This window comes from Rhea pennata, chromosome 4 (assembly GCF_028389875.1).
Source record: "Rhea pennata isolate bPtePen1 chromosome 4, bPtePen1.pri, whole genome shotgun sequence".
Lineage (NCBI taxonomy): Eukaryota > Metazoa > Chordata > Aves > Rheiformes > Rheidae > Rhea > Rhea pennata.
The window spans coordinates 76,969,535-76,994,314 of NC_084666.1; the positions used below are offsets into that span (position 1 = coordinate 76,969,535).

General features: G+C 75.7%; 2 protein-coding genes and 3 long non-coding RNA genes across 5 annotated transcripts; all 5 read left to right on the plus strand.

Annotated features, from left to right (window-relative positions):
- The first annotated feature begins 474 nt into the window (after positions 1-474).
- Positions 475-4,287, plus strand: LOC134140121 (collagen alpha-1(I) chain-like). Its single transcript, XM_062574984.1, has 3 exons — positions 475-524; positions 2,034-2,426; positions 3,223-4,287. The coding sequence occupies exons 1-3, from the start codon at positions 475-477 to the stop codon at positions 3,704-3,706; spliced, it is 927 nt and encodes a 308-aa protein (XP_062430968.1). The 3' UTR covers positions 3,707-4,287.
- A 244-nt stretch (positions 4,288-4,531) lies between these two features.
- Positions 4,532-8,219, plus strand: LOC134140122 (collagen alpha-1(I) chain-like). Its single transcript, XM_062574986.1, has 3 exons — positions 4,532-4,535; positions 5,769-6,357; positions 7,155-8,219. The coding sequence occupies exons 1-3, from the start codon at positions 4,532-4,534 to the stop codon at positions 7,636-7,638; spliced, it is 1,077 nt and encodes a 358-aa protein (XP_062430970.1). The 3' UTR covers positions 7,639-8,219.
- Positions 8,220-9,899: 1,680 nt separating this feature from the next.
- LOC134140243 (uncharacterized) lies at positions 9,900-12,152 on the plus strand. The gene is made up of 2 exons (XR_009958367.1): positions 9,900-10,289; positions 11,087-12,152. It is a non-coding gene; the product is annotated as an uncharacterized LOC134140243 (long non-coding RNA).
- A 1,614-nt stretch (positions 12,153-13,766) lies between these two features.
- LOC134140244 (uncharacterized) lies at positions 13,767-16,085 on the plus strand. Its single transcript, XR_009958368.1, has 2 exons — positions 13,767-14,223; positions 15,020-16,085. It is a non-coding gene; the product is annotated as an uncharacterized LOC134140244 (long non-coding RNA).
- A 5,614-nt stretch (positions 16,086-21,699) lies between these two features.
- LOC134140245 (uncharacterized) lies at positions 21,700-23,951 on the plus strand. Its single transcript, XR_009958369.1, has 2 exons — positions 21,700-22,089; positions 22,886-23,951. It is a non-coding gene; the product is annotated as an uncharacterized LOC134140245 (long non-coding RNA).
- Positions 23,952-24,780: the final 829 nt, after the last annotated feature.

Consider the following 24,780-nt stretch of genomic DNA (forward strand, 5'->3'; position numbering starts at 1 on the left):
TCTCCGGAGGCAAAGCCCGCCTGGACGCGAGCCTGGGCACCGTGCTCGAGGCAACGCTGCTGGAGCAGGGGGCTTGGACTAGACGGTCTCCAGAGGCGCCTACAGCCCTCCGCCCTCCTGTGGTGCTGCAGGACGACTGCGCCCGCCTCCCTCCGCCGGGCTCTGGGCCCCCTCGGTGACCCAGCCGGGAGCTCGGCGTGGGCTCCTCCAGGCCCAGCTCCTTCCAGCCACCCTGGGCACTGACAGGGCTGTAAATCAATCACTGTCACAACTTGCACATTCATGCCAGAGTTTATTATTGCAAACACATGGAGCAATTAGTTTATTAACAGTGTAAATGTGTGGAATAAACCTTGAGTCTTGCACAAGCACTGAATAAACACTGGAACCGGCGGACGGCCTCTGCTCGCCTTTCCTCCCCAAAAGCGCCTTTCGCCCCAGAAACTATCTCAGACGCGAAGTTCGGCCTGGTGCATGCCGGCCTCCCTGGCCTCGGGGCACGCGCGGACGGACCCCCACCTCCGGTGAGGGTCCGCGGGCCCCCACCCCGCCCCTCCCGCCGCCCGGCCCAGCCCGGCCCCACGCCCCCACCCTCCCCCAGGAAGAGCCCACCCGGCCTCTGCTTGGGGGCTCCCGATGGGTGACAGGGCCTCTGCTTTCAAGCCCCCCGAAACCCCCCCCCTCCCCAAAACGCAGCACTTAGCCTCCTTTTCAGGCTATGCCAGCAGGCCACTGGACCTGTCCGGGAGCCCCCAAAACGCAGCACTTAGCCTCCGTTTCTTAACCCTCCAAACAGCCCCTCCACCCTCTTCCCCAGCCCCACCAAACGCAGCACTTAGCCTCCCTTTCCAGCCCTCACACCAGTCCCGCGCACCCGCCTGGGAGCTGCAAACACCCAGCACTCCGTCTCTGGCTCCCAGCTCCCGAAGCTGCTTGCAGGGCTCCGAAACGCAGCACCCAGCCCCTGCTTTGCAGTGCTCACAGCAGCCCGCTCCTGCTGCTCCTCAGCACTGCAAAGGCAGGACTGGGCCTCCGCTCCGCAGCTCTGCACCAGCCCCGAGAACGTGCTCTTCAGGCCCCAGCAAAGGCAGCGTGCAGAGCTGGAGGCTGAACGCTGCCCTCGGGGCTCGCGACCGGCTCTGGCGGCTCTTTGGGGCTCACAAACGCAGAGCGAGCCCCCAAAGCAGCTGCCCGACCCGTCTGAGCCCCAAAGCGCAGCAGTTCACGCTCCCCGCTGCCCCCCAACAGCCCCCGCACCCCCACTTTTCACGACCCCCCCCCCCAGCGCAGCCCCGCAGCCGCCGCTCCCTCGAGCGGCCCCCGCCCAGCCCCAGCGCTGCGGGACCCCCCTCCCCGCTCCAGACAGCGGCGCGGCAGCCCCGGTGCGCCCCAGCGCGGCTGCTCCAAGGCTCCCGGGCCCGGCGGCTCCCGGCAGCGGGCGGCGGTGGCGGGAGGCAGGGAAGGAGGCAGGGCGGGCACGGGGCCGGGTCCGCAGCTGCTTCCTGCCCTGCGGCGGCCCCGGCCGCGGCCCGGGCAGCCGCTGCCGCCCCGCTCACCTCGGGCAGCCCGGAGCCGCCGGGGCAGCGCTCGCGGCTGCGGGAAGCGGGAGCCCCGCGGACACCGAGCGCCGCCGCCCGCGCGCGCCCGCGACGTCGGGGGCCAAACCGGAGGCACCGCGCAGGCGCCGGGAAAAGCCGCTGCGCCCCGGCCACGCCCCCGGCCCCGCCCCCCTCCGCCCCGGCCCGGCCCCCGCGGCCCCGACCCCGCCCCTCACTGGCCCCGCCGCGGCTCTGGCCACGCCCCCAGCTGCGGCCCCGGTCCCGGCCCCGCCCCGCAGCTGACCCGGACACGCCCCCCCGACCCCCCGCACACGACCCCCGCCCGCGCCGCCCCCGCTCCCCGCCGCTGCTCCGCTCGCGCCGCTCTCGCCGCCCCCGCGCCGCGCCGCTCCGCCCGCGCTGCCCGACGAGCCTCTCGCCAAGCGCCCAGGCCCCGCGCGCAGCTCCCCGCGTCTCCGCGGCCGTGGGCGGCAGCACCCGAGCACCGCGGCCCCTCGCGGCAGAAGGGGCCCCGGGCTCGGCGAGCGCGGCTCCGCGCTGCGGCCCGCAACCTTCGCTGCGCCGCAGCCCTCGGCAAGCGGGAGCCGCTGACCTGGAAGGGCTGGTGACGAAAGGCGCGAGGTTTGGGCTTCTGCCAGGACGCGCCCGGTCCCGCCCGGGGGCTCTCCGCGCACGGTCGCCCCGAGGCCGGGCTGCAGCGCGGGGCACCGCGGCGCCAGGCGGCGGCCGCAGCTCCCGCCCGGGCAGCGTGTGCGAGCGCCGGGCGCGGAGGAGCCCCCTGCCCGGGCGCGACCCCCGAGGGGCCGCTGCGGGAAAACGCTTCCCGTCGGCGGCCGGGCAGCGCCGGGGCGCGTCTCCCCCGCCGCGGTAAGTCCGGGGCGGGCGGCAGCAGCTCCCCGCTACCGCCCCCTGCCCGGCGCCGGGGCCGCCCCCGACGCCCAACCCCGCCCGCCCCCGACGCCCGGTGCCGCCCCCAGCCCGGGCCGCCCCCCGCCCTTCCCTCCCGGCCCCTTTCGCCCGGAGCCGCCCCCAGCCCGGCACCGCCCCTCGCTCTCCTCTCCCGCCCCCCGACGCCCGCCCCCACCCCTCGACCGCGCCGCACCGCCGCTGCAGCCGGCAGCACCGGTCAGGCGGCAGCCGCGCCGGGAAGCGGCTCCGGGGAGCGGCGGGCACAGGGCCCGGGCGCCGCGCCGGCCCCGCGCGGGAGCCTCGGCGCCCGCGGGAGCTGCGCGGAGCCTCGGGTGAGCAGGCGGAGCCGCGGCCGGGCACGGCAAAGCCCCGGCGGGCGGGCGGACGGGCGGGCGGGAGGCTCGGCGGGGCCGAGGCCGTGCGGGGAGCCGGGGCCGGGGCTCGGCAGCATCTGCCGGCCGCTGCGGCAGCAGCTCGGGCGGCGCTTGGGGGCGGCCGGAGGGTGCCGGGGGCTGCGCGGGAAGCTGCGCGGAGCGGCGCCGGGCCGGGAGCTGCTGCCGCTGCCGCGACGGCGCCGAGGCGCGGGCGGGGGGCGCGGGCGGCGGAGCGGCGCCGGGCCGGGGCGGCGGCGGGGCCGGGGCTGCCGGGGCCAAGGCGGCTCGGGCCGCTGCCGCCTGCGCTCGGAGAAGCGCTGCAAAAGCTCCTCGTGCTTCTGGCCGGGGGGGAAACGTTTTTTCGTCTCTCTTTTTCCCAGAAAGGTTTTGAGAGCGGGAGAGCCGCAGCGCAGAGGGGCGACGGGAGGTTCGTTTCCCCCCTCTCCTGCCCCCGACGACGGCTGCCGCTCCCAAGCCGGGAGCAGCGGGCGATGCAGCCGAGGGCCGTGCCGCCCGTGCGAGAGCCCTGGAGGCGCTGGAGAACCGGGCGCGCAGGAGCCTCCTGAAGCTCGGCAGAGGCAAGTGCGGGGCCCCGCGGCCCGGGGGGAGCAAGGCCGCGCAGCAGCACGGGCCGGGGTCGCCCCGCTGCAGAGCGGCCGTGCCGAGAGGGGCCTGGGAGCGCTGCTGGACGGCGAGGCGCCCCGTGTGCGAGAAGGCCGAGGGTGTCGTGGGGGCCCTGGGAGGAGCGTGGCCAGCGGGCCGAGGGGGGTGACCCTGCCGCTCTGTGAGGCCCTGGGGAGGCCCCGCCGGGAGCCCTGCGTCCGGTTCTGGGCTCTTCTCGTTGGCCTTCTCGAGTCCCCCTGACACCTCAAGGGCACGGTGTCGGGGGCGTGGGGCCGGACTCTCTTTCAGGGGTGCCGAGCGACAGCACGCGAGGCGACGGGCACAAACGGAAAGCCAGGAAGCTCCCGCTGAACGCGAGGAAGAAGCTGTGTGCCGCGAGGGGGACGGAGCACTGGAGCAGCTTGCCCGGAGAGGCGGCGGAGTCTCCTTCTCCGGAGGCAAAGCCCGCCTGGACGCGAGCCTGGGCACCGTGCTCGAGGCAACGCTGCTGGAGCAGGGGGCTTGGACTAGACGGTCTCCAGAGGCACCTCCAGCCCTCCGCCCTCCTGTGGTGCTGCAGGACGACTGCGCCCGCCTCCCTCTGCCGGGCTCTGGGCCCCCTCGGTGACCCAGCCGGGAGCTCGGCGCGGGCTCCTCCAGGCCCAGCTCCTTCCAGCCACCCTGGGCACTGGCAGGGCCGTAAATCAATCACTGTCACAACTTGCACATTCATGCCAGCGTTTATTATTGCAAACACATGGAGCAATTAGTTTATTAACAGTGTAAATGTGTGGAATAAACCTTGAGTCTTGCACAAGCACTGAATAAACACTGGAACCGGCGGACGGCCTCTGCTCGCCTTTCCTCCCCCAAAAGCGCCTTTCGCCCCAGAAACTATCTCAGACGCGAAGTTCGGCCTGGTGCATGCCGGCCTCCCTGGCCTCGGGGCACGCGCGGACGGACCCCCACCTCCGGTGAGGGTCCGCGGGCCCCCACCCCGCCCCTCCCGCCGCCCGGCCCAGCCCGGCCCCACGCCCCCACCCTCCCCCAGGAAGAGCCCACCCGGCCTCTGCCTGGGGGCTCCCGATGGGTGACAGGGCCTCTGCTTTCAAGCCCCCCGAAAACCCCCCCTCCCCAAAACGCAGCACTTAGCCTCCTTTTCAGGCTATGCCAGCAGGCCACTGGACCTGTCCGGGAGCCCCCAAAACGCAGCACTTAGCCTCCGTTTCTTAACCCTCCAAACAGCCCCTCCACCCTCTTCCCCAGCCCCACCAAACGCAGCACTTAGCCTCCCTTTCCAGCCCTCACACCAGTCCCGCGCACCCGCCTGGGAGCTGCAAACACCCAGCACTCCGTCTCTGGCTCCCAGCTCCCGAAGCTGCTTGCAGGGCTCCGAAACGCAGCACCCAGCCCCTGCTTTGCAGCGCTCACAGCAGCCCGCTCCTGCTGCTCCTCAGCACTGCAAAGGCAGGACTGGGCCTCCGCTCCGCAGCTCTGCACCAGCCCCGAGAACGTGCTCTTCAGGCCCCAGCAAAGGCAGCGTGCAGAGCTGGAGGCTGAACGCTGCCCTCGGGGCTCGCGACCGGCTCTGGCGGCTCTTTGGGGCTCACAAACGCAGAGCGAGCCCCCAAAGCAGCTGCCCGACCCGTCTGAGCCCCAAAGCGCAGCAGTTCACGCTCCCCGCTGCCCCCCAACAGCCCCCGCACCCCCACATTTCACGACCCCCCCCCCCCCAGCGCAGCCCCGCAGCCGCCGCTCCCTCGAGCGGCCCCCGCCCAGCCCCAGCGCTGCGGGACCCCCCTCCCCGCTCCAGACAGCGGCGCGGCAGCCCCGGTGCGCCCCAGCGCGGCTGCTCCAAGGCTCCCGGGCCCGGCGGCTCCCGGCAGCGGGCGGCGGTGGCGGGAGGCAGGGAAGGAGGCAGGGCGGGCACGGGGCCGGGTCCGCAGCTGCTTCCTGCCCTGCGGCGGCCCCGGCCGCGGCCCGGGCAGCCGCTGCCGCCCCGCTCACCTCGGGCAGCCCGGAGCCGCCGGGGCAGCGCTCGCGGCTGCGGGAAGCGGGAGCCCCGCGGACACCGAGCGCCGCCGCCCGCGCGCGCCCGCGACGTCGGGGGCCAAACCGGAGGCACCGCGCAGGCGCCGGGAAAAGCCGCTGCGCCCCGGCCACGCCCCCGGCCACGCCCCCCTCCGCCCCGGCCCGGCCCCCGCGGCCCCGCCCCCGTCCGCCCCGGCCCGGCCCCCTCGGCCCCGACCCCGCCCCTCACTGGCCCCGCCGCGGCTCTGGCCACGCCCCCAGCTGCGGCCCCGGTCCCGGCCCCGCCCCGCAGCTGACCCGGACACGCCCCCCCGACCCCCCGCACACGACCCCCGCCCGCGCCGCCCCCGCTCCCCGCCGCTGCTCCGCTCGCGCCGCTCTCGCCGCCCCCGCGCCGCGCCGCTCCGCCCGCGCTGCCCGACGAGCCTCTCGCCAAGCGCCCAGGCCCCGCGCGCAGCTCCCCGCGTCTCCGCGGCCGCGGGCGGCAGCACCCGAGCACCGCGGCCCCTCGCGGCAGAAGGGGCCCCGGGCTCGGCGAGCGCGGCTCCGCGCTGCGGCCCGCAACCTTCGCTGCGCCGCAGCCCTCGGCAAGCGGGAGCCGCTGACCTGGAAGGGCTGGTGACGAAAGGCGCGAGGTTTGGGCTTCTGCCAGGACGCGCCCGGTCCCGCCCGGGGGCTCTCCGCGCACGGTCGCCCCGAGGCCGGGCTGCAGCGCGGGGCACCGCGGCGCCAGGCGGCGGCCGCAGCTCCCGCCCGGGCAGCGTGTGCGAGCGCCGGGCGCGGAGGAGCCCCCTGCCCGGGCGCGACCCCCGAGGGGCCGCTGCGGGAAAACGCTTCCCGTCGGCGGCCGGGCAGCGCCGGGGCGCGTCTCCCCCGCCGCGGTAAGTCCGGGGCGGGCGGCAGCAGCTCCCCGCTACCGCCCCCTGCCCGGCGCCGGGGCCGCCCCCGACGCCCAACCCCGCCCGCCCCCGACGCCCGGTGCCGCCCCCAGCCCGGGCCGCCCCCCGCCCTTCCCTCCCGGCCCCTTTCGCCCGGAGCCGCCCCCAGCCCGGCACCGCCCCTCGCTCTCCTCTCCCGCCCCCCGACGCCCGCCCCCACCCCTCGACCGCGCCGCACCGCCGCTGCAGCCGGCAGCACCGGTCAGGCGGCAGCCGCGCCGGGAAGCGGCTCCGGGGAGCGGCGGGCACAGGGCCCGGGCGCCGCGCCGGCCCCGCGCGGGAGCCTCGGCGCCCGCGGGAGCTGCGCGGAGCCTCGGGTGAGCAGGCGGAGCCGCGGCCGGGCACGGCAAAGCCCCGGCGGGCGGGCGGACGGGCGGGCGGGAGGCTCGGCGGGGCCGAGGCCGTGCGGGGAGCCGGGGCCGGGGCTCGGCAGCATCTGCCGGCCGCTGCGGCAGCAGCTCGGGCGGCGCTTGGGGGCGGCCGGAGGGTGCCGGGGGCTGCGCGGGAAGCTGCGCGGAGCGGCGCCGGGCCGGGAGCTGCTGCCGCTGCCGCGACGGCGCCGAGGCGCGGGCGGGGGGCGCGGGCGGCGGAGCGGCGCCGGGCCGGGGCGGCGGCGGGGCCGGGGCTGCCGGGGCCAAGGCGGCTCGGGCCGCTGCCGCCTGCGCTCGGAGAAGCGCTGCAAAAGCTCCTCGTGCTTCTGGCCGGGGGGGAAACGTTTTTTTCGTCTCTCTTTTTCCCAGAAAGGTTTTGAGAGCGGGAGAGCCGCAGCGCAGAGGGGCGACGGGAGGTTCGTTTCCCCCCTCTCCTGCCCCCGACGACGGCTGCCGCTCCCAAGCCGGGAGCAGCGGGCGATGCAGCCGAGGGCCGTGCCGCCCGTGCGAGAGCCCTGGAGGCGCTGGAGAACCGGGCGCGCAGGAGCCTCCTGAAGCTCGGCAGAGGCAAGTGCGGGGCCCCGCGGCCCGGGGGGAGCAAGGCCGCGCAGCAGCACGGGCCGGGGTCGCCCCGCTGCAGAGCGGCCGTGCCGAGAGGGGCCTGGGAGCGCTGCTGGACGGCGAGGCGCCCCGTGTGCGAGAAGGCCGAGGGTGTCGTGGGGGCCCTGGGAGGAGCGTGGCCAGCGGGCCGAGGGGGGTGACCCTGCCGCTCTGTGAGGCCCTGGGGAGGCCCCGCCGGGAGCCCTGCGTCCGGTTCTGGGCTCTTCTCGTTGGCCTTCTCGAGTCCCCCTGACACCTCAAGGGCACGGTGTCGGGGGCGTGGGGCCGGACTCTCTTTCAGGGGTGCCGAGCGACAGCACGCGAGGCGACGGGCACAAACGGAAAGCCAGGAAGCTCCCGCTGAACGCGAGGAAGAAGCTGTGTGCCGCGAGGGGGACGGAGCACTGGAGCAGCTTGCCCGGAGAGGCGGCGGAGTCTCCTTCTCCGGAGGCAAAGCCCGCCTGGACGCGAGCCTGGGCACCGTGCTCGAGGCAACGCTGCTGGAGCAGGGGGCTTGGACTAGACGGTCTCCAGAGGCACCTCCAGCCCTCCGCCCTCCTGTGGTGCTGCAGGACGACTGCGCCCGCCTCCCTCTGCCGGGCTCTGGGCCCCCTCGGTGACCCAGCCGGGAGCTCGGCGCGGGCTCCTCCAGGCCCAGCTCCTTCCAGCCACCCTGGGCACTGGCAGGGCCGTAAATCAATCACTGTCACAACTTGCACATTCATGCCAGCGTTTATTATTGCAAACACATGGAGCAATTAGTTTATTAACAGTGTAAATGTGTGGAATAAACCTTGAGTCTTGCACAAGCACTGAATAAACACTGGAACCGGCGGACGGCCTCTGCTCGCCTTTCCTCCCCCAAAAGCGCCTTTCGCCCCAGAAACTATCTCAGACGCGAAGTTCGGCCTGGTGCATGCCGGCCTCCCTGGCCTCGGGGCACGCGCGGACGGACCCCCACCTCCGGTGAGGGTCCGCGGGCCCCCACCCCGCCCCTCCCGCCGCCCGGCCCAGCCCGGCCCCACGCCCCCACCCTCCCCCAGGAAGAGCCCACCCGGCCTCTGCCTGGGGGCTCCCGATGGGTGACAGGGCCTCTGCTTTCAAGCCCCCCGAAAACCCCCCCCTCCCCAAAACGCAGCACTTAGCCTCCTTTTCAGGCTATGCCAGCAGGCCACTGGACCTGTCCGGGAGCCCCCAAAACGCAGCACTTAGCCTCCGTTTCTTAACCCTCCAAACAGCCCCTCCACCCTCTTCCCCAGCCCCACCAAACGCAGCACTTAGCCTCCCTTTCCAGCCCTCACACCAGTCCCGCGCACCCGCCTGGGAGCTGCAAACACCCAGCACTCCGTCTCTGGCTCCCAGCTCCCGAAGCTGCTTGCAGGGCTCCGAAACGCAGCACCCAGCCCCTGCTTTGCAGCGCTCACAGCAGCCCGCTCCTGCTGCTCCTCAGCACTGCAAAGGCAGGACTGGGCCTCCGCTCCGCAGCTCTGCACCAGCCCCGAGAACGTGCTCTTCAGGCCCCAGCAAAGGCAGCGTGCAGAGCTGGAGGCTGAACGCTGCCCTCGGGGCTCGCGACCGGCTCTGGCGGCTCTTTGGGGCTCACAAACGCAGAGCGAGCCCCCAAAGCAGCTGCCCGACCCGTCTGAGCCCCAAAGCGCAGCAGTTCACGCTCCCCGCTGCCCCCCAACAGCCCCCGCACCCCCACATTTCACGACCCCCCCCCCCCAGCGCAGCCCCGCAGCCGCCGCTCCCTCGAGCGGCCCCCGCCCAGCCCCAGCGCTGCGGGACCCCCCTCCCCGCTCCAGACAGCGGCGCGGCAGCCCCGGTGCGCCCCAGCGCGGCTGCTCCAAGGCTCCCGGGCCCGGCGGCTCCCGGCAGCGGGCGGCGGTGACGGGAGGCAGGGAAGGAGGCAGGGCGGGCACGGGGCCGGGTCCGCAGCTGCTTCCTGCCCTGCGGCGGCCCCGGCCGCGGCCCGGGCAGCCGCTGCCGCCCCGCTCACCTCGGGCAGCCCGGAGCCGCCGGGGCAGCGCTCGCGGCTGCGGGAAGCGGGAGCCCCGCGGACACCGAGCGCCGCCGCCCGCGCGCGCCCGCGACGTCGGGGGCCAAACCGGAGGCACCGCGCAGGCGCCGGGAAAAGCCGCTGCGCCCCGGCCACGCCCCCGGCCACGCCCCCCTCCGCCCCGGCCCGGCCCCCGCGGCCCCGCCCCCGTCCGCCCCGGCCCGGCCCCCTCGGCCCCGACCCCGCCCCTCACTGGCCCCGCCGCGGCTCTGGCCACGCCCCCAGCTGCGGCCCCGGTCCCGGCCCCGCCCCGCAGCTGACCCGGACACGCCCCCCCGACCCCCCGCACACGACCCCCGCCCGCGCCGCCCCCGCTCCCCGCCGCTGCTCCGCTCGCGCCGCTCTCGCCGCCCCCGCGCCGCGCCGCTCCGCCCGCGCTGCCCGACGAGCCTCTCGCCAAGCGCCCAGGCCCCGCGCGCAGCTCCCCGCGTCTCCGCGGCCGTGGGCGGCAGCACCCGAGCACCGCGGCCCCTCGCGGCAGAAGGGGCCCCGGGCTCGGCGAGCGCGGCTCCGCGCTGCGGCCCGCAACCTTCGCTGCGCCGCAGCCCTCGGCAAGCGGGAGCCGCTGACCTGGAAGGGCTGGTGACGAAAGGCGCGAGGTTTGGGCTTCTGCCAGGACGCGCCCGGTCCCGCCCGGGGGCTCTCCGCGCACGGTCGCCCCGAGGCCGGGCTGCAGCGCGGGGCACCGCGGCGCCAGGCGGCGGCCGCAGCTCCCGCCCGGGCAGCGTGTGCGAGCGCCGGGCGCGGAGGAGCCCCCTGCCCGGGCGCGACCCCCGAGGGGCCGCTGCGGGAAAACGCTTCCCGTCGGCGGCCGGGCAGCGCCGGGGCGCGTCTCCCCCGCCGCGGTAAGTCCGGGGCGGGCGGCAGCAGCTCCCCGCTACCGCCCCCTGCCCGGCGCCGGGGCCGCCCCCGACGCCCAACCCCGCCCGCCCCCGACGCCCGGTGCCGCCCCCAGCCCGGGCCGCCCCCCGCCCTTCCCTCCCGGCCCCTTTCGCCCGGAGCCGCCCCCAGCCCGGCACCGCCCCTCGCTCTCCTCTCCCGCCCCCCGACGCCCGCCCCCACCCCTCGACCGCGCCGCACCGCCGCTGCAGCCGGCAGCACCGGTCAGGCGGCAGCCGCGCCGGGAAGCGGCTCCGGGGAGCGGCGGGCACAGGGCCCGGGCGCCGCGCCGGCCCCGCGCGGGAGCCTCGGCGCCCGCGGGAGCTGCGCGGAGCCTCGGGTGAGCAGGCGGAGCCGCGGCCGGGCACGGCAAAGCCCCGGCGGGCGGGCGGACGGGCGGGCGGGAGGCTCGGCGGGGCCGAGGCCGTGCGGGGAGCCGGGGCCGGGGCTCGGCAGCATCTGCCGGCCGCTGCGGCAGCAGCTCGGGCGGCGCTTGGGGGCGGCCGGAGGGTGCCGGGGGCTGCGCGGGAAGCTGCGCGGAGCGGCGCCGGGCCGGGAGCTGCTGCCGCTGCCGCGACGGCGCCGAGGCGCGGGCGGGGGGCGCGGGCGGCGGAGCGGCGCCGGGCCGGGGCGGCGGCGGGGCCGGGGCTGCCGGGGCCAAGGCGGCTCGGGCCGCTGCCGCCTGCGCTCGGAGAAGCGCTGCAAAAGCTCCTCGTGCTTCTGGCCGGGGGGGAAACGTTTTTTTCGTCTCTCTTTTTCCCAGAAAGGTTTTGAGAGCGGGAGAGCCGCAGCGCAGAGGGGCGACGGGAGGTTCGTTTCCCCCCTCTCCTGCCCCCGACGACGGCTGCGGCTCCCAAGCCGGGAGCAGCGGGCGATGCAGCCGAGGGCCGTGCCGCCCGTGCGAGAGCCCTGGAGGCGCTGGAGAACCGGGCGCGCAGGAGCCTCCTGAAGCTCGGCAGAGGCAAGTGCGGGGCCCCGCGGCCCGGGGGGAGCAAGGCCGCGCAGCAGCACGGGCCGGGGGCCGCCCCGCTGCAGAGCGGCCGTGCCGAGAGGGGCCTGGGAGCGCTGCTGGACGGCGAGGCGCCCCGTGTGCGAGAAGGCCGAGGGTGTCGTGGGGGCCCTGGGAGGAGCGTGGCCAGCGGGCCGAGGGGGGTGACCCTGCCGCTCTGTGAGGCCCTGGGGAGGCCCCGCCGGGAGCCCTGCGTCCGGTTCTGGGCTCTTCTCGTTGGCCTTCTCGAGTCCCCCTGACACCTCAAGGGCACGGTGTCGGGGGCGTGGGGCCAGACTCTCTTTCAGGGGTGCCGAGCGACAGCACGCGAGGCGACGGGCACAAACGGAAAGCCAGGAAGCTCCCGCTGAACGCGAGGAAGAAGCTGTGTGCCGCGAGGGGGACGGAGCACTGGAGCAGCTTGCCCGGAGAGGCGGCGGAGCCTCCTTCTCCGGAGGCAAAGCCCGCCTGGACGCGAGCCTGGGCACCGTGCTCGAGGCAACGCTGCTGGAGCAGGGGGCTTGGACTAGACGGTCTCCAGAGGCACCTCCAGCCCTCCGCCCTCCTGTGGTGCTGCAGGACGACTGCGCCCGCCTCCCTCCGCCGGGCTCTGGGCCCCCTCGGTGACCCAGCCGGGAGCTCGGCGCGGGCTCCTCCAGGCCCAGCTCCTTCCAGCCACCCTGGGCACTGGCAGGGCCGTAAATCAATCACTGTCACAACTTGCACATTCATGCCAGCGTTTATTATTGCAAACACATGGAGCAATTAGTTTATTAACAGTGTAAATGTGTGGAATAAACCTTGAGTCTTGCACAAGCACTGAATAAACACTGGAACCGGCGGACAGCCTCTGCTCGCCTTTCCTCCCCCAAAAGCGCCTTTCGCCCCAGAAACTATCTCAGACGCGAAGTTCGGCCTGGTGCATGCCGGCCTCCCTGGCCTCGGGGCACGCGCGGACAGACCCCCACCTCCGGTGAGGGTCCGCGGGCCCCCACCCCGCCCCTCCCGCCGCCCGGCCCAGCCCGGCCCCACGCCCCCACCCTCCCCCAGGAAGAGCCCACCCGGCCTCTGCTTGGGGGCTCCCGATGGGTGACAGGGCCTCTGCTTTCAAGCCCCCCGAAAACCCCCCCCTCCCCAAAACGCAGCACTTAGCCTCCTTTTCAGGCTATGCCAGCAGGCCACTGGACCTGTCCGGGAGCCCCCAAAACGCAGCACTTAGCCTCCGTTTCTTAACCCTCCAAACAGCCCCTCCACCCTCTTCCCAGCCCCACCAAACGCAGCACTTAGCCTCCCTTTCCAGCCCTCACACCAGTCCCGCGCACCCGCCTGGGAGCTGCAAACACCCAGCACTCCGTCTCTGGCTCCCAGCTCCCGAAGCTGCTTGCAGGGCTCCGAAACGCAGCACCCAGCCCCTGCTTTGCAGCGCTCACAGCAGCCCGCTCCTGCTGCTCCTCAGCACTGCAAAGGCAGGACTGGGCCTCCGCTCCGCAGCTCTGCACCAGCCCCGAGAACGTGCTCTTCAGGCCCCAGCAAAGGCAGCGTGCAGAGCTGGAGGCTGAACGCTGCCCTCGGGGCTCGCGACCGGCTCTGGCGGCTCTTTGGGGCTCACAAACGCAGAGCGAGCCCCCAAAGCAGCTGCCCGACCCGTCTGAGCCCCAAAGCGCAGCAGTTCACGCTCCCCGCTGCCCCCCAACAGCCCCCGCACCCCCACATTTCACGACCCCCCCCCCCCCCAGCGCAGCCCCGCAGCCGCCGCTCCCTCGAGCGGCCCCCGCCCAGCCCCAGCGCTGCGGGACCCCCCTCCCCGCTCCAGACAGCGGCGCGGCAGCCCCGGTGCGCCCCAGCGCGGCTGCTCCAAGGCTCCCGGGCCCGGCGGCTCCCGGCAGCGGGCGGCGGTGGCGGGAGGCAGGGAAGGAGGCAGGGCGGGCACGGGGCCGGGTCCGCAGCTGCTTCCTGCCCTGCGGCGGCCCCGGCCGCGGCCCGGGCAGCCGCTGCCGCCCCGCTCACCTCGGGCAGCCCGGAGCCGCCGGGGCAGCGCTCGCGGCTGCGGGAAGCGGGAGCCCCGCGGACACCGAGCGCCGCCGCCCGCGCGCGCCCGCGACGTCGGGGGCCAAACCGGAGGCACCGCGCAGGCGCCGGGAAAAGCCGCTGCGCCCCGGCCACGCCCCCGGCCACGCCCCCCTCCGCCCCGGCCCGGCCCCCGCGGCCCCGCCCCCGTCCGCCCCGGCCCGGCCCCCTCGGCCCCGACCCCGCCCCTCACTGGCCCCGCCGCGGCTCTGGCCACGCCCCCAGCTGCGGCCCCGGTCCCGGCCCCGCCCCGCAGCTGACCCGGACACGCCCCCCCGACCCCCCGCACACGACCCCCGCCCGCGCCGCCCCCGCTCCCCGCCGCTGCTCCGCTCGCGCCGCTCTCGCCGCCCCCGCGCCGCGCCGCTCCGCCCGCGCTGCCCGACGAGCCTCTCGCCAAGCGCCCAGGCCCCGCGCGCAGCTCCCCGCGTCTCCGCGGCCGCGGGCGGCAGCACCCGAGCACCGCGGCCCCTCGCGGCAGAAGGGGCCCCGGGCTCGGCGAGCGCGGCTCCGCGCTGCGGCCCGCAACCTTCGCTGCGCCGCAGCCCTCGGCAAGCGGGAGCCGCTGACCTGGAAGGGCTGGTGACGAAAGGCGCGAGGTTTGGGCTTCTGCCAGGACGCGCCCGGTCCCGCCCGGGGGCTCTCCGCGCACGGTCGCCCCGAGGCCGGGCTGCAGCGCGGGGCACCGCGGCGCCAGGCGGCGGCCGCAGCTCCCGCCCGGGCAGCGTGTGCGAGCGCCGGGCGCGGAGGAGCCCCCTGCCCGGGCGCGACCCCCGAGGGGCCGCTGCGGGAAAACGCTTCCCGTCGGCGGCCGGGCAGCGCCGGGGCGCGTCTCCCCCGCCGCGGTAAGTCCGGGGCGGGCGGCAGCAGCTCCCCGCTACCGCCCCCTGCCCGGCGCCGGGGCCGCCCCCGACGCCCAACCCCGCCCGCCCCCGACGCCCGGTGCCGCCCCCAGCCCGGGCCGCCCCCCGCCCTTCCCTCCCGGCCCCTTTCGCCCGGAGCCGCCCCCAGCCCGGCACCGCCCCTCGCTCTCCTCTCCCGCCCCCCGACGCCCGCCCCCACCCCTCGACCGCGCCGCACCGCCGCTGCAGCCGGCAGCACCGGTCAGGCGGCAGCCGCGCCGGGAAGCGGCTCCGGGGAGCGGCGGGCACAGGGCCCGGGCGCCGCGCCGGCCCCGCGCGGGAGCCTCGGCGCCCGCGGGAGCTGCGCGGAGCCTCGGGTGAGCAGGCGGAGCCGCGGCCGGGCACGGCAAAGCCCCGGCGGGCGGGCGGACGGGCGGGCGGGAGGCTCGGCGGGGCCGAGGCCGTGCGGGGAGCCGGGGCCGGGGCTCGGCAGCATCTGCCGGCCGCTGCGGCAGCAGCTCGGGCGGCGCTTGGGGGCGGCCGGAGGGTGCCGGGGGCTGCGCGGGAAGCTGCGCGGAGCGGCGCCGGGCCGGGAGCTGCTGCCGCTGCCGCGACGGCGCCGAGGCGCGGGCGGGGGGCGCGGGCGGCGGAGCGGCGCCGGGCCGGGGCGGCGGCGGGGCCGGGGCTGCCGGGGCCAAGGCGGCTCGGGCCGCTGCCGCCTGCGCTCGGAGAAGCGCTGCAAAAGCTCCTCGTGCTTCTGGCCGGGGGGGAAACGTTTTTTCGTCTCTCTTTTTCCCAGAAAGGTTTTGAGAGCGGGAGAGCCGCAGCGCAGAGGGGCGACGGGAGGTTCGTTTCCCCCCTCTCCTGCCCCCGACGACGGCTGCGGCTCCCAAGCCGGGAGCAGCGGGCGATGCAGCCGAGGGCCGTGCCGCCCGTGCGAGAGCCCTGGAGGCGCTGGAGAACCGGGCGCGCAGGAGCCTCCTGAAGCTCGGCAGAGGCAAGTGCGGGGCCCCGCGGCCCGGGGGGAGCAAGGCCGCGCAGCAGCACGGGCCGGGGGCCGCCCCGCTGCAGAGCGGCCGTGCCGAGAGGGGCCTGGGAGCGCTGCTGGACGGCGAGGCGCCCCGTGTGCGAGAAGGCCGAGGGTGTCGTGGGGGCCCTGGGAGGAGCGTGGCCAGCGGGCCGAGGGGGGTGACCCTGCCGCTCTGTGAGGCCCTGGGGAGGCCCCGCCGGGAGCCCTGCGTCCGGTTCTGGGCTCTTCTCGTTGGCCTTCTCGAGTCCCCCTGACACCTCAAGGGCACGGTGTCGGGGGCGTGGGGCCAGACTCTCTTTCAGGGGTGCCGAGCGACAGCACGCGAGGCGACGGGCACAAACGGAAAGCCAGGAAGCTCCCGCTGAACGCGAGGAAGAAGCTGTGTGCCGCGAGGGGGACGGAGCACTGGAGCAGCTTGCCCGGAGAGGCGGCGGAGCCTCCTTCTCCGGAGGCAAAGCCCGCCTGGACGCGAGCCTGGGCACCGTGCTCGAGGCAACGCTGCTGGAGCAGGGGGCTTGGACTAGACGGTCTCCAGAGGCACCTCCAGCCCTCCGCCCTCCTGTGGTGCTGCAGGACGACTGCGCCCGCCTCCCTCCGCCGGGCTCTGGGCCCCCTCGGTGACCCAGCCGGGAGCTCGGCGCGGGCTCCTCCAGGCCCAGCTCCTTCCAGCCACCCTGGGCACTGGCAGGGCCGTAAATCAATCACTGTCACAACTTGCACATTCATGCCAGCGTTTATTATTGCAAACACATGGAGCAATTAGTTTATTAACAGTGTAAATGTGTGGAATAAACCTTGAGTCTTGCACAAGCACTGAATAAACACTGGAACCGGCGGACAGCCTCTGCTCGCCTTTCCTCCCCCAAAAGCGCCTTTCGCCCCAGAAACTATCTCAGACGCGAAGTTCGGCCTGGTGCATGCCGGCCTCCCTGGCCTCGGGGCACGCGCGGACGGACCCCCACCTCCGGTGAGGGTCCGCGGGCCCCCACCCCGCCCCTCCCGCCGCCCGGCCCAGCCCGGCCCCACGCCCCCACCCTCCCCCAGGAAGAGCCCACCCGGCCTCTGCTTGGGGGCTCCCGATGGGTGACAGGGCCTCTGCTTTCAAGCCCCCCGAAAACCCCCCCCTCCCCAAAACGCAGCACTTAGCCTCCTTTTCAGGCTATGCCAGCAGGCCACTGGACCTGTCCGGGAGCCCCCAAAACGCAGCACTTAGCCTCCGTTTCTTAACCCTCCAAACAGCCCCTCCACCCTCTTCCCCAGCCCCACCAAACGCAGCACTTAGCCTCCCTTTCCAGCCCTCACACCAGTCCCGCGCACCCGCCTGGGAGCTGCAAACACCCAGCACTCCGTCTCTGGCTCCCAGCTCCCGAAGCTGCTTGCAGGGCTCCGAAACGCAGCACCCAGCCCCTGCTTTGCAGCGCTCACAGCAGCCCGCTCCTGCTGCTCCTCAGCACTGCAAAGGCAGGACTGGGCCTCCGCTCCGCAGCTCTGCACCAGCCCCGAGAACGTGCTCTTCAGGCCCCAGCAAAGGCAGCGTGCAGAGCTGGAGGCTGAACGCTGCCCTCGGGGCTCGCGACCGGCTCTGGCGGCTCTTTGGGGCTCACAAACGCAGAGCGAGCCCCCAAAGCAGCTGCCCGACCCGTCTGAGCCCCAAAGCGCAGCAGTTCACGCTCCCCGCTGCCCCCCAACAGCCCCCGCACCCCCACATTTCACGACCCCCCCCCCCCCAGCGCAGCCCCGCAGCCGCCGCTCCCTCGAGCGGCCCCCGCCCAGCCCCAGCGCTGCGGGACCCCCCTCCCCGCTCCAGACAGCGGCGCGGCAGCCCCGGTGCGCCCCAGCGCGGCTGCTCCAAGGCTCCCGGGCCCGGCGGCTCCCGGCAGCGGGCGGCGGTGGCGGGAGGCAGGGAAGGAGGCAGGGCGGGCACGGGGCCGGGTCCGCAGCTGCTTCCTGCCCTGCGGCGGCCCCGGCCGCGGCCCGGGCAGCCGCTGCCGCCCCGCTCACCTCGGGCAGCCCGGAGCCGCCGGGGCAGCGCTCGCGGCTGCGGGAAGCGGGAGCCCCGCGGACACCGAGCGCCGCCGCCCGCGCGCGCCCGCGACGTCGGGGGCCAAACCGGAGGCACCGCGCAGGCGCCGGGAAAAGCCGCTGCGCCCCGGCCACGCCCCCGGCCACGCCCCCCTCCGCCCCGGCCCGGCCCCCGCGGCCCCGCCCCCGTCCGCCCCGGCCCGGCCCCCTCGGCCCCGACCCCGCCCCTCACTGGCCCCGCCGCGGCTCTGGCCACGCCCCCAGCTGCGGCCCCGGTCCCGGCCCCGCCCCGCAGCTGACCCGGACACGCCCCCCCGACCCCCCGCACACGACCCCCGCCCGCGCCGCCCCCGCTCCCCGCCGCTGCTCCGCTCGCGCCGCTCTCGCCGCCCCCGCGCCGCGCCGCTCCGCCCGCGCTGCCCGACGAGCCTCTCGCCAAGCGCCCAGGCCCCGCGCGCAGCTCCCCGCGTCTCCGCGGCCGTGGGCGGCAGCACCCGAGCACCGCCCCTCGCGGGCAGAAGGGGCCCCGGGCTCGGCGAGCGCGGCTCCGCGCTGCGGCCCGCAACCTTCGCTGCGCCGCAGCCCTCGGCAAGCGGGAGCCGCTGACCTGGAAGGGCTGGTGACGAAAGGCGCGAGGTTTGGGCTTCTGCCAGGACGCGCCCGGTCCCGCCCGGGGGCTCTCCGCGCACGGTCGCCCCGAGGCCGGGCTGCAGCGCGGGGCACCGCGGCGCCAGGCGGCGGCCGCAGCTCCCGCCCGGGCAGCGTGTGCGAGCGCCGGGCGCGGAGGAGCCCCCTGCCCGGGCGCGACCCCCGAGGGGCCGCTGCGGGAAAACGCTTCCCGTCGGCGGCCGGGCAGCGCCGGGGCGCGTCTCCCCCGCCGCGGTAAGTCCGGGGCGGGCGGCAGCAGCTCCCCGCTACCGCCCCCTGCCCGGCGCCGGGGCCGCCCCCGACGCCCAACCCCGCCCGCCCCCGACGCCCGGTGCCGCCCCCAGCCCGGGCCGCCCCCCGCCCTTCCCTCCCGGCCCCTTTCGCCCGGAGCCGCCCCCAGCCCGGCACCGCCCCTCGCTCTCCTCTCCCGCCCCCCGACGCCCGCCCCCACCCCTCGACCGCGCCGCACCGCCGCTGCAGCCGGCAGCACCGGTCAGGCGGCAGCCGCGCCGGGGGAAGCGGCTCCGGGGAGCGGCGGGCACAGGGCCCGGGCGCCGCGCCGGCCCCGCGCGGGAGCCTCGGCGCCCGCGGGAGCTGCGCGGAGCCTCGGGTGAGCAGGCGGAGCCGCGGCCGGGCACGGCAAAGCCCCGGCGGGCGGGCGGACGGGCGGGCGGGAGGCTCGGCGGGGCCGAGGCCGTGCGGGGAGCCGGGGCCGGGGCTCGGCAGCATCTGCCGGCCGCTGCGGCAGCAGCTCGGGCGGCGCTTGGGGGCGGCCGGAGGGTGCCGGGGGCTGCGCGGGAAGCTGCGCGGAGCGGCGCCGGGCCGGGAGCTGCTGCCGCTGCCGCGACGGCGCCGAGGCGCGGGCGGGGGGCGCGGGCGGCGGAGCGGCGCCGGGCCGGGGCGGCGGCGGGGCCGGGGCTGCCGGGGCCAAGGCGGCTCGGGCCGCTGCCGCCTGCGCTCGGAGAAGCGCTTGCAAAAGCTCCTCGTGCTTCTGGCCGGGGGGGAAACGTTTTTTCGTCTCTCCTTTTTCCCAGAAAGGTTTTGAGAGCGGGAGAGCCGCAGCGCAGAGGGGCGACGGGAGGTTCGTTACCCCCCTCTCCTGCCCCCCGACGACGGCTGCCGCTCCCAAGCCGGGAGCAGCGGGCGATGCAGCCGAGGGCCGTGCCGCCCGTGCGAGAGCCCTGGAGGCGCTGGAGAACCGGGCGCGCAGGAGCCTCCTGAAGCTCGGCAGAGGCAAGTGCGGGGCCCCGCGGCCCGGGGGGGAGCAAGGCCGCGCAGCAGCACGGGCCCGGGGTCGCCCCGCTGCAGAGCGGCCGTGCCGAGAGGGGCCTGGGAGCGCTGCTGGACGGCGAGGCGCCCCGTGTGCGAGAAGGCCGAGGGTGTCGTGGGGGCCCTGGGAGGAGCGTGGCCAGCGGGCCGAGGGGGGTGACCCTGCCGCTCTGTGAGGCCCTGGGGAGGCCCCGCCGGGAGCCCTGCGTCCGGTTCTGGGCTCTTCTCGTTGGCCTTCTCGAGTCCCCTGACACCTCAAGGGCACGTGTCGGGGGCGTGGGGCCGGACTCTCTTTCAGGGGTGCCGAGCGACAGCACGCGAGGCGACGGGCACAAACGGAAAGCCAGGAAGCTCCCGCTGAACGCGAGGAAGAAGCTGTGTGCCGCTGAGGGGGACGGAGCACTGGAGCAGCTTGCCCGGAGAGGCGGCGGAGTCTCCTTCTCCGGAGGCAAAGCCCGCCTGGACGCGAGCCTGGGCACCGTGCTCGAGGCAACGCTGCTGGAGCAGGGGGCTTGGACTAGACGGTCTCCAGAGGCACCTCCAGCCCTCCGCCCTCCTGTGGTGCTGCAGACGACTGCGCCCGCCTCCCTCTGCCGGGCTCTGGGGCCCCCTCGGTGACCCAGCCGGGAGCTCGGCGCGGGCTCCTCAGGCCCAGCTCCTTCCAGCCACCCTGGGCACTGGCAGGGCCGTAAAATCAATCACTGTCACAACTTGCACATTCATGCAGCGTTTATTATTGCAAACACATGGAGCAATTAGTTTATTACAGTGTAAATGTGTGGAATAAACCTTGAGTCTTGCACAAGCACTGAATAAACACTGGAACCGGCGGACGGCCTCTGCTCGCCTTTCCTCCCCCAAAAGCGCCTTTCGCCCGAAACTATCTCAGACGCGAAGTTCGGCCTGGTGCATGCCGGCCTCCCTGGCCTCGGGGCACGCGGCGACGGACCCCCACCTCCGGTGAGGGTCCCGCGGGCCCCCACCCCGCCCCTCCCGCCGCCCGGCCCAGCCCGGCCCCACGCCCCCACCCTCCCCAGGAAGAGCCCACCCGGCCTCTGCCTGGGGGCTCCCGATGGGTGACAGGGCCTCTGCTTTCAAGCCCCCCGAAAACCCCCCCTCCCCAAAACGCAGCACTTAGCCTCCTTTTCAGGCTATGCCAGCAGGCCACTGGACCTGTCCGGGAGCCCCCAAAAACGCAGCACTTAGCCTCCGTTTCTTAACCCTCCAAACAGCCCCTCCACCCTCTTCCCCAGCCCCACCAAACGCAGCACTTAGCCTCCCTTTCCAGCCCTCACACCAGTCCCGCGCACCCGCCTGGGAGCTGCAAACACCCAGCACTCCGTCTCTGGCTCCAGCTCCCGAAGCTGCTTGCAGGGCTCCGAAACGCAGCACCCAGCCCCTGCTTTGCATGCGCTCACAGCAGCCCGCTCCTGCTGCTCCTCAGCACTGCAAAGGCAGGACTGGGCCTCCGCTCCGCAGCTCTGCACCAGCCCCGAGAACGTGCTCTTCAGGCCCCCAGCAAAGGCAGCGTGCAGAGCTGGAGGCTGAACGCTGCCCTCGGGGGCTCGCGACCGGCTCTGGCGGCTCTTTGGGGCTCACAAACGCAGAGCGAGCCCCCCAAAGCAGCTGCCCGACCCGTCTGAGCCCCAAAGCGCAGCAGTTCACGCTCCCCGCTGCCCCCCAACAGCCCCCGCACCCCCACATTTCACGACCCCCCCCCCCCAGCGCAGCCCCGCAGCCGCCGCTCCCTCGAGCGGCCCCCGCCCAGCCCCAGCGCTGCGGGACCCCCCTCCCCGCTCCAGACAGCGGCGCGGCAGCCCCGGTGCGCCCCCAGCGCGGCTGTCCAAGGCTCCCGGGCCCGGCGGCTCCCGGCAGCGGGCGGCGGTGGCGGGAGGCAGGGAAGGAGGCAGGGCGGGCACGGGGCCGGGTCCGCAGCTGCTTCCTGCCCTGCGGCGGCCCCGCCGCGGCCCGGGCAGCCGCTGCCGCCCCGCTCACCTCGGGCAGCCCGGAGCCGCCGGGGCAGCGCTCGCGGCTGCGGGAAGCGGGAGCCCCGCGGACACCGAGCGCCGCCGCCCGCGCGCGCCCGCGACGTCGGGGGCCAAACCGGAGGCACCGCGCAGGCGCCGGGAAAAGCCGCTGCGCCCCGGCCACGCCCCCGGCCACGCCCCCCTCCGCCCCGGCCCGGCCCCCGCGGCCCCGCCCCCGTCCGCCCCGGCCCGGCCCCCTCGGCCCCGACCCCGCCCCTCACTGGCCCCGCCGCGGCTCTGGCCACGCCCCCAGCTGCGGCCCCGGTCCCGGCCCCGCCCCGCAGCTGACCCGGACACGCCCCCCCGACCCCCCGCACACGACCCCCGCCCGCGCCGCCCCCGCTCCCCGCCGCTGCTCCGCTCGCGCCGCTCTCGCCGCCCCCGCGCCGCGCCGCTCCGCCCGCGCTGCCCGACGAGCCTCTCGCCAAGCGCCCAGGCCCCGCGCGCAGCTCCCCGCGTCTCCGCGGCCGTGGGCGGCAGCACCCGAGCACCGCGGCCCCTCGCGGCAGAAGGGGCCCCGGGCTCGGCGAGCGCGGCTCCGCGCTGCGGCCCGCAACCTTCGCTGCGCCGCAGCCCTCGGCAAGCGGGAGCCGCTGACCTGGAAGGGCTGGTGACGAAAGGCGCGAGGTTTGGGCTTCTGCCAGGACGCGCCCGGTCCCGCCCGGGGGCTCTCCGCGCACGGTCGCCCCGAGGCCGGGCTGCAGCGCGGGGCACCGCGGCGCCAGGCGGCGGCCGCAGCTCCCGCCCGGGCAGCGTGTGCGAGCGCCGGGCGCGGAGGAGCCCCCTGCCCGGGCGCGACCCCCGAGGGGCCGCTGCGGGAAAACGCTTCCCGTCGGCGGCCGGGCAGCGCCGGGGCGCGTCTCCCCCGCCGCGGTAAGTCCGGGGCGGGCGGCAGCAGCTCCCCGCTACCGCCCCCTGCCCGGCGCCGGGGCCGCCCCCGACGCCCAACCCCGCCCGCCCCCGACGCCCGGTGCCGCCCCCAGCCCGGGCCGCCCCCCGCCCTTCCCTCCCGGCCCCTTTCGCCCGGAGCCGCCCCCAGCCCGGCACCGCCCCTCGCTCTCCTCTCCCGCCCCCCGACGCCCGCCCCCACCCCTCGACCGCGCCGCACCGCCGCTGCAGCCGGCAGCACCGGTCAGGCGGCAGCCGCGCCGGGAAGCGGCTCCGGGGAGCGGCGGGCACAGGGCCCGGGCGCCGCGCCGGCCCCGCGCGGGAGCCTCGGCGCCCGCGGGAGCTGCGCGGAGCCTCGGGTGAGCAGGCGGAGCTGCGGCCGGGCACGGCAAAGCCCCGGCGGGCGGGCGGACGGGCGGGCGGGAGGCTCGGCGGGGCCGAGGCCGTGCGGGGAGCCGGGGCCGGGGCTCGGCAGCATCTGCCGGCCGCTGCGGCAGCAGCTCGGGCGGCGCTTGGGGGCGGCCGGAGGGTGCCGGGGGCTGCGCGGGAAGCTGCGCGGAGCGGCGCCGGGCCGGGAGCTGCTGCCGCTGCCGCGACGGCGCCGAGGCGCGGGCGGGGGGCGCGGGCGGCGGAGCGGCGCCGGGCCGGGGCGGCGGCGGGGCCGGGGCTGCCGGGGCCAAGGCGGCTCGGGCCGCTGCCGCCTGCGCTCGGAGAAGCGCTGCAAAAGCTCCTCGTGCTTCTGGCCGGGGGGGAAACGTTTTTTCGTCTCTCTTTTTCCCAGAAAGGTTTTGAGAGCGGGAGAGCCGCAGCGCAGAGGGGCGACGGGAGGTTCGTTTCCCCCCTCTCCTGCCCCCGACGACGGCTGCGGCTCCCAAGCCGGGAGCAGCGGGCGATGCAGCCGAGGGCCGTGCCGCCCGTGCGAGAGCCCTGGAGGCGCTGGAGAACCGGGCGCGCAGGAGCCTCCTGAAGCTCGGCAGAGGCAAGTGCGGGGCCCCGCGGCCCGGGGGGAGCAAGGCCGCGCAGCAGCACGGGCCGGGGGCCGCCCCGCTGCAGAGCGGCCGTGCCGAGAGGGGCCTGGGAGCGCTGCTGGACGGCGAGGCGCCCCGTGTGCGAGAAGGCCGAGGGTGTCGTGGGGGCCCTGGGAGGAGCGTGGCCAGCGGGCCGAGGGGGGTGACCCTGCCGCTCTGTGAGGCCCTGGGGAGGCCCCGCCGGGAGCCCTGCGTCCGGTTCTGGGCTCTTCTCGTTGGCCTTCTCGAGTCCCCCTGACACCTCAAGGGCACGGTGTCGGGGGCGTGGGGCCAGACTCTCTTTCAGGGGTGCCGAGCGACAGCACGCGAGGCGACGGGCACAAACGGAAAGCCAGGAAGCTCCCGCTGAACGCGAGGAAGAAGCTGTGTGCCGCGAGGGGGACGGAGCACTGGAGCAGCTTGCCCGGAGAGGCGGCGGAGCCTCCTTCTCCGGAGGCAAAGCCCGCCTGGACGCGAGCCTGGGCACCGTGCTCGAGGCAACGCTGCTCGAGCAGGGGGCTTGGACTAGACGGTCTCCAGAGGCACCTCCAGCCCTCCGCCCTCCTGTGGTGCTGCAGGACGACTGCGCCCGCCTCCCTCCGCCGGGCTCTGGGCCCCCTCGGTGACCCAGCCGGGAGCTCGGCGCGGGCTCCTCCAGGCCCAGCTCCTTCCAGCCACCCTGGGCACTGGCAGGGCCGTAAATCAATCACTGTCACAACTTGCACATTCATGCCAGCGTTTATTATTGCAAACACATGGAGCAATTAGTTTATTAACAGTGTAAATGTGTGGAATAAACCTTGAGTCTTGCACAAGCACTGAATAAACACTGGAACCGGCGGACAGCCTCTGCTCGCCTTTCCTCCCCCAAAAGCGCCTTTCGCCCCAGAAACTATCTCAGACGCGAAGTTCGGCCTGGTGCATGCCGGCCTCCCTGGCCTCGGGGCACGCGCGGACGGACCCCCACCTCCGGTGAGGGTCCGCGGGCCCCCACCCCGCCCCTCCCGCCGCCCGGCCCAGCCCGGCCCCACGCCCCCACCCTCCCCCAGGAAGAGCCCACCCGGCCTCTGCTTGGGGGCTCCCGATGGGTGACAGGGCCTCTGCTTTCAAGCCCCCCGAAAACCCCCCCCTCCCCAAAACGCAGCACTTAGCCTCCTTTTCAGGCTATGCCAGCAGGCCACTGGACCTGTCCGGGAGCCCCCAAAACGCAGCACTTAGCCTCCGTTTCTTAACCCTCCAAACAGCCCCTCCACCCTCTTCCCCAGCCCCACCAAACGCAGCACTTAGCCTCCCTTTCCAGCCCTCACACCAGTCCCGCGCACCCGCCTGGGAGCTGCAAACACCCAGCACTCCGTCTCTGGCTCCCAGCTCCCGAAGCTGCTTGCAGGGCTCCGAAACGCAGCACCCAGCCCCTGCTTTGCAGCGCTCACAGCAGCCCGCTCCTGCTGCTCCTCAGCACTGCAAAGGCAGGACTGGGCCTCCGCTCCGCAGCTCTGCACCAGCCCCGAGAACGTGCTCTTCAGGCCCCAGCAAAGGCAGCGTGCAGAGCTGGAGGCTGAACGCTGCCCTCGGGGCTCGCGACCGGCTCTGGCGGCTCTTTGGGGCTCACAAACGCAGAGCGAGCCCCCAAAGCAGCTGCCCGACCCGTCTGAGCCCCAAAGCGCAGCAG

Bases quoted from the DNA above. Each gene is read 5' to 3' on its own strand.
- LOC134140121 (XM_062574984.1), top strand. From the start codon at position 475: ATGCCGGCCTCCCTGGCCTCGGGGCACGCGCGGACGGACCCCCACCTC. The intron at 525-2,033 runs GTGAGGGTCCGC...CGTGGGCGGCAG, and splicing joins CGGACGGACCCCCACCTCCG to CACCCGAGCACCGCGGCCCC. The intron at 2,427-3,222 runs GTAAGTCCGGGG...TCTTTTTCCCAG, and splicing joins GGCGCGTCTCCCCCGCCGCG to AAAGGTTTTGAGAGCGGGAG.
- LOC134140122 (XM_062574986.1), top strand. The intron at 6,358-7,154 runs GTAAGTCCGGGG...TCTTTTTCCCAG, and splicing joins GGCGCGTCTCCCCCGCCGCG to AAAGGTTTTGAGAGCGGGAG.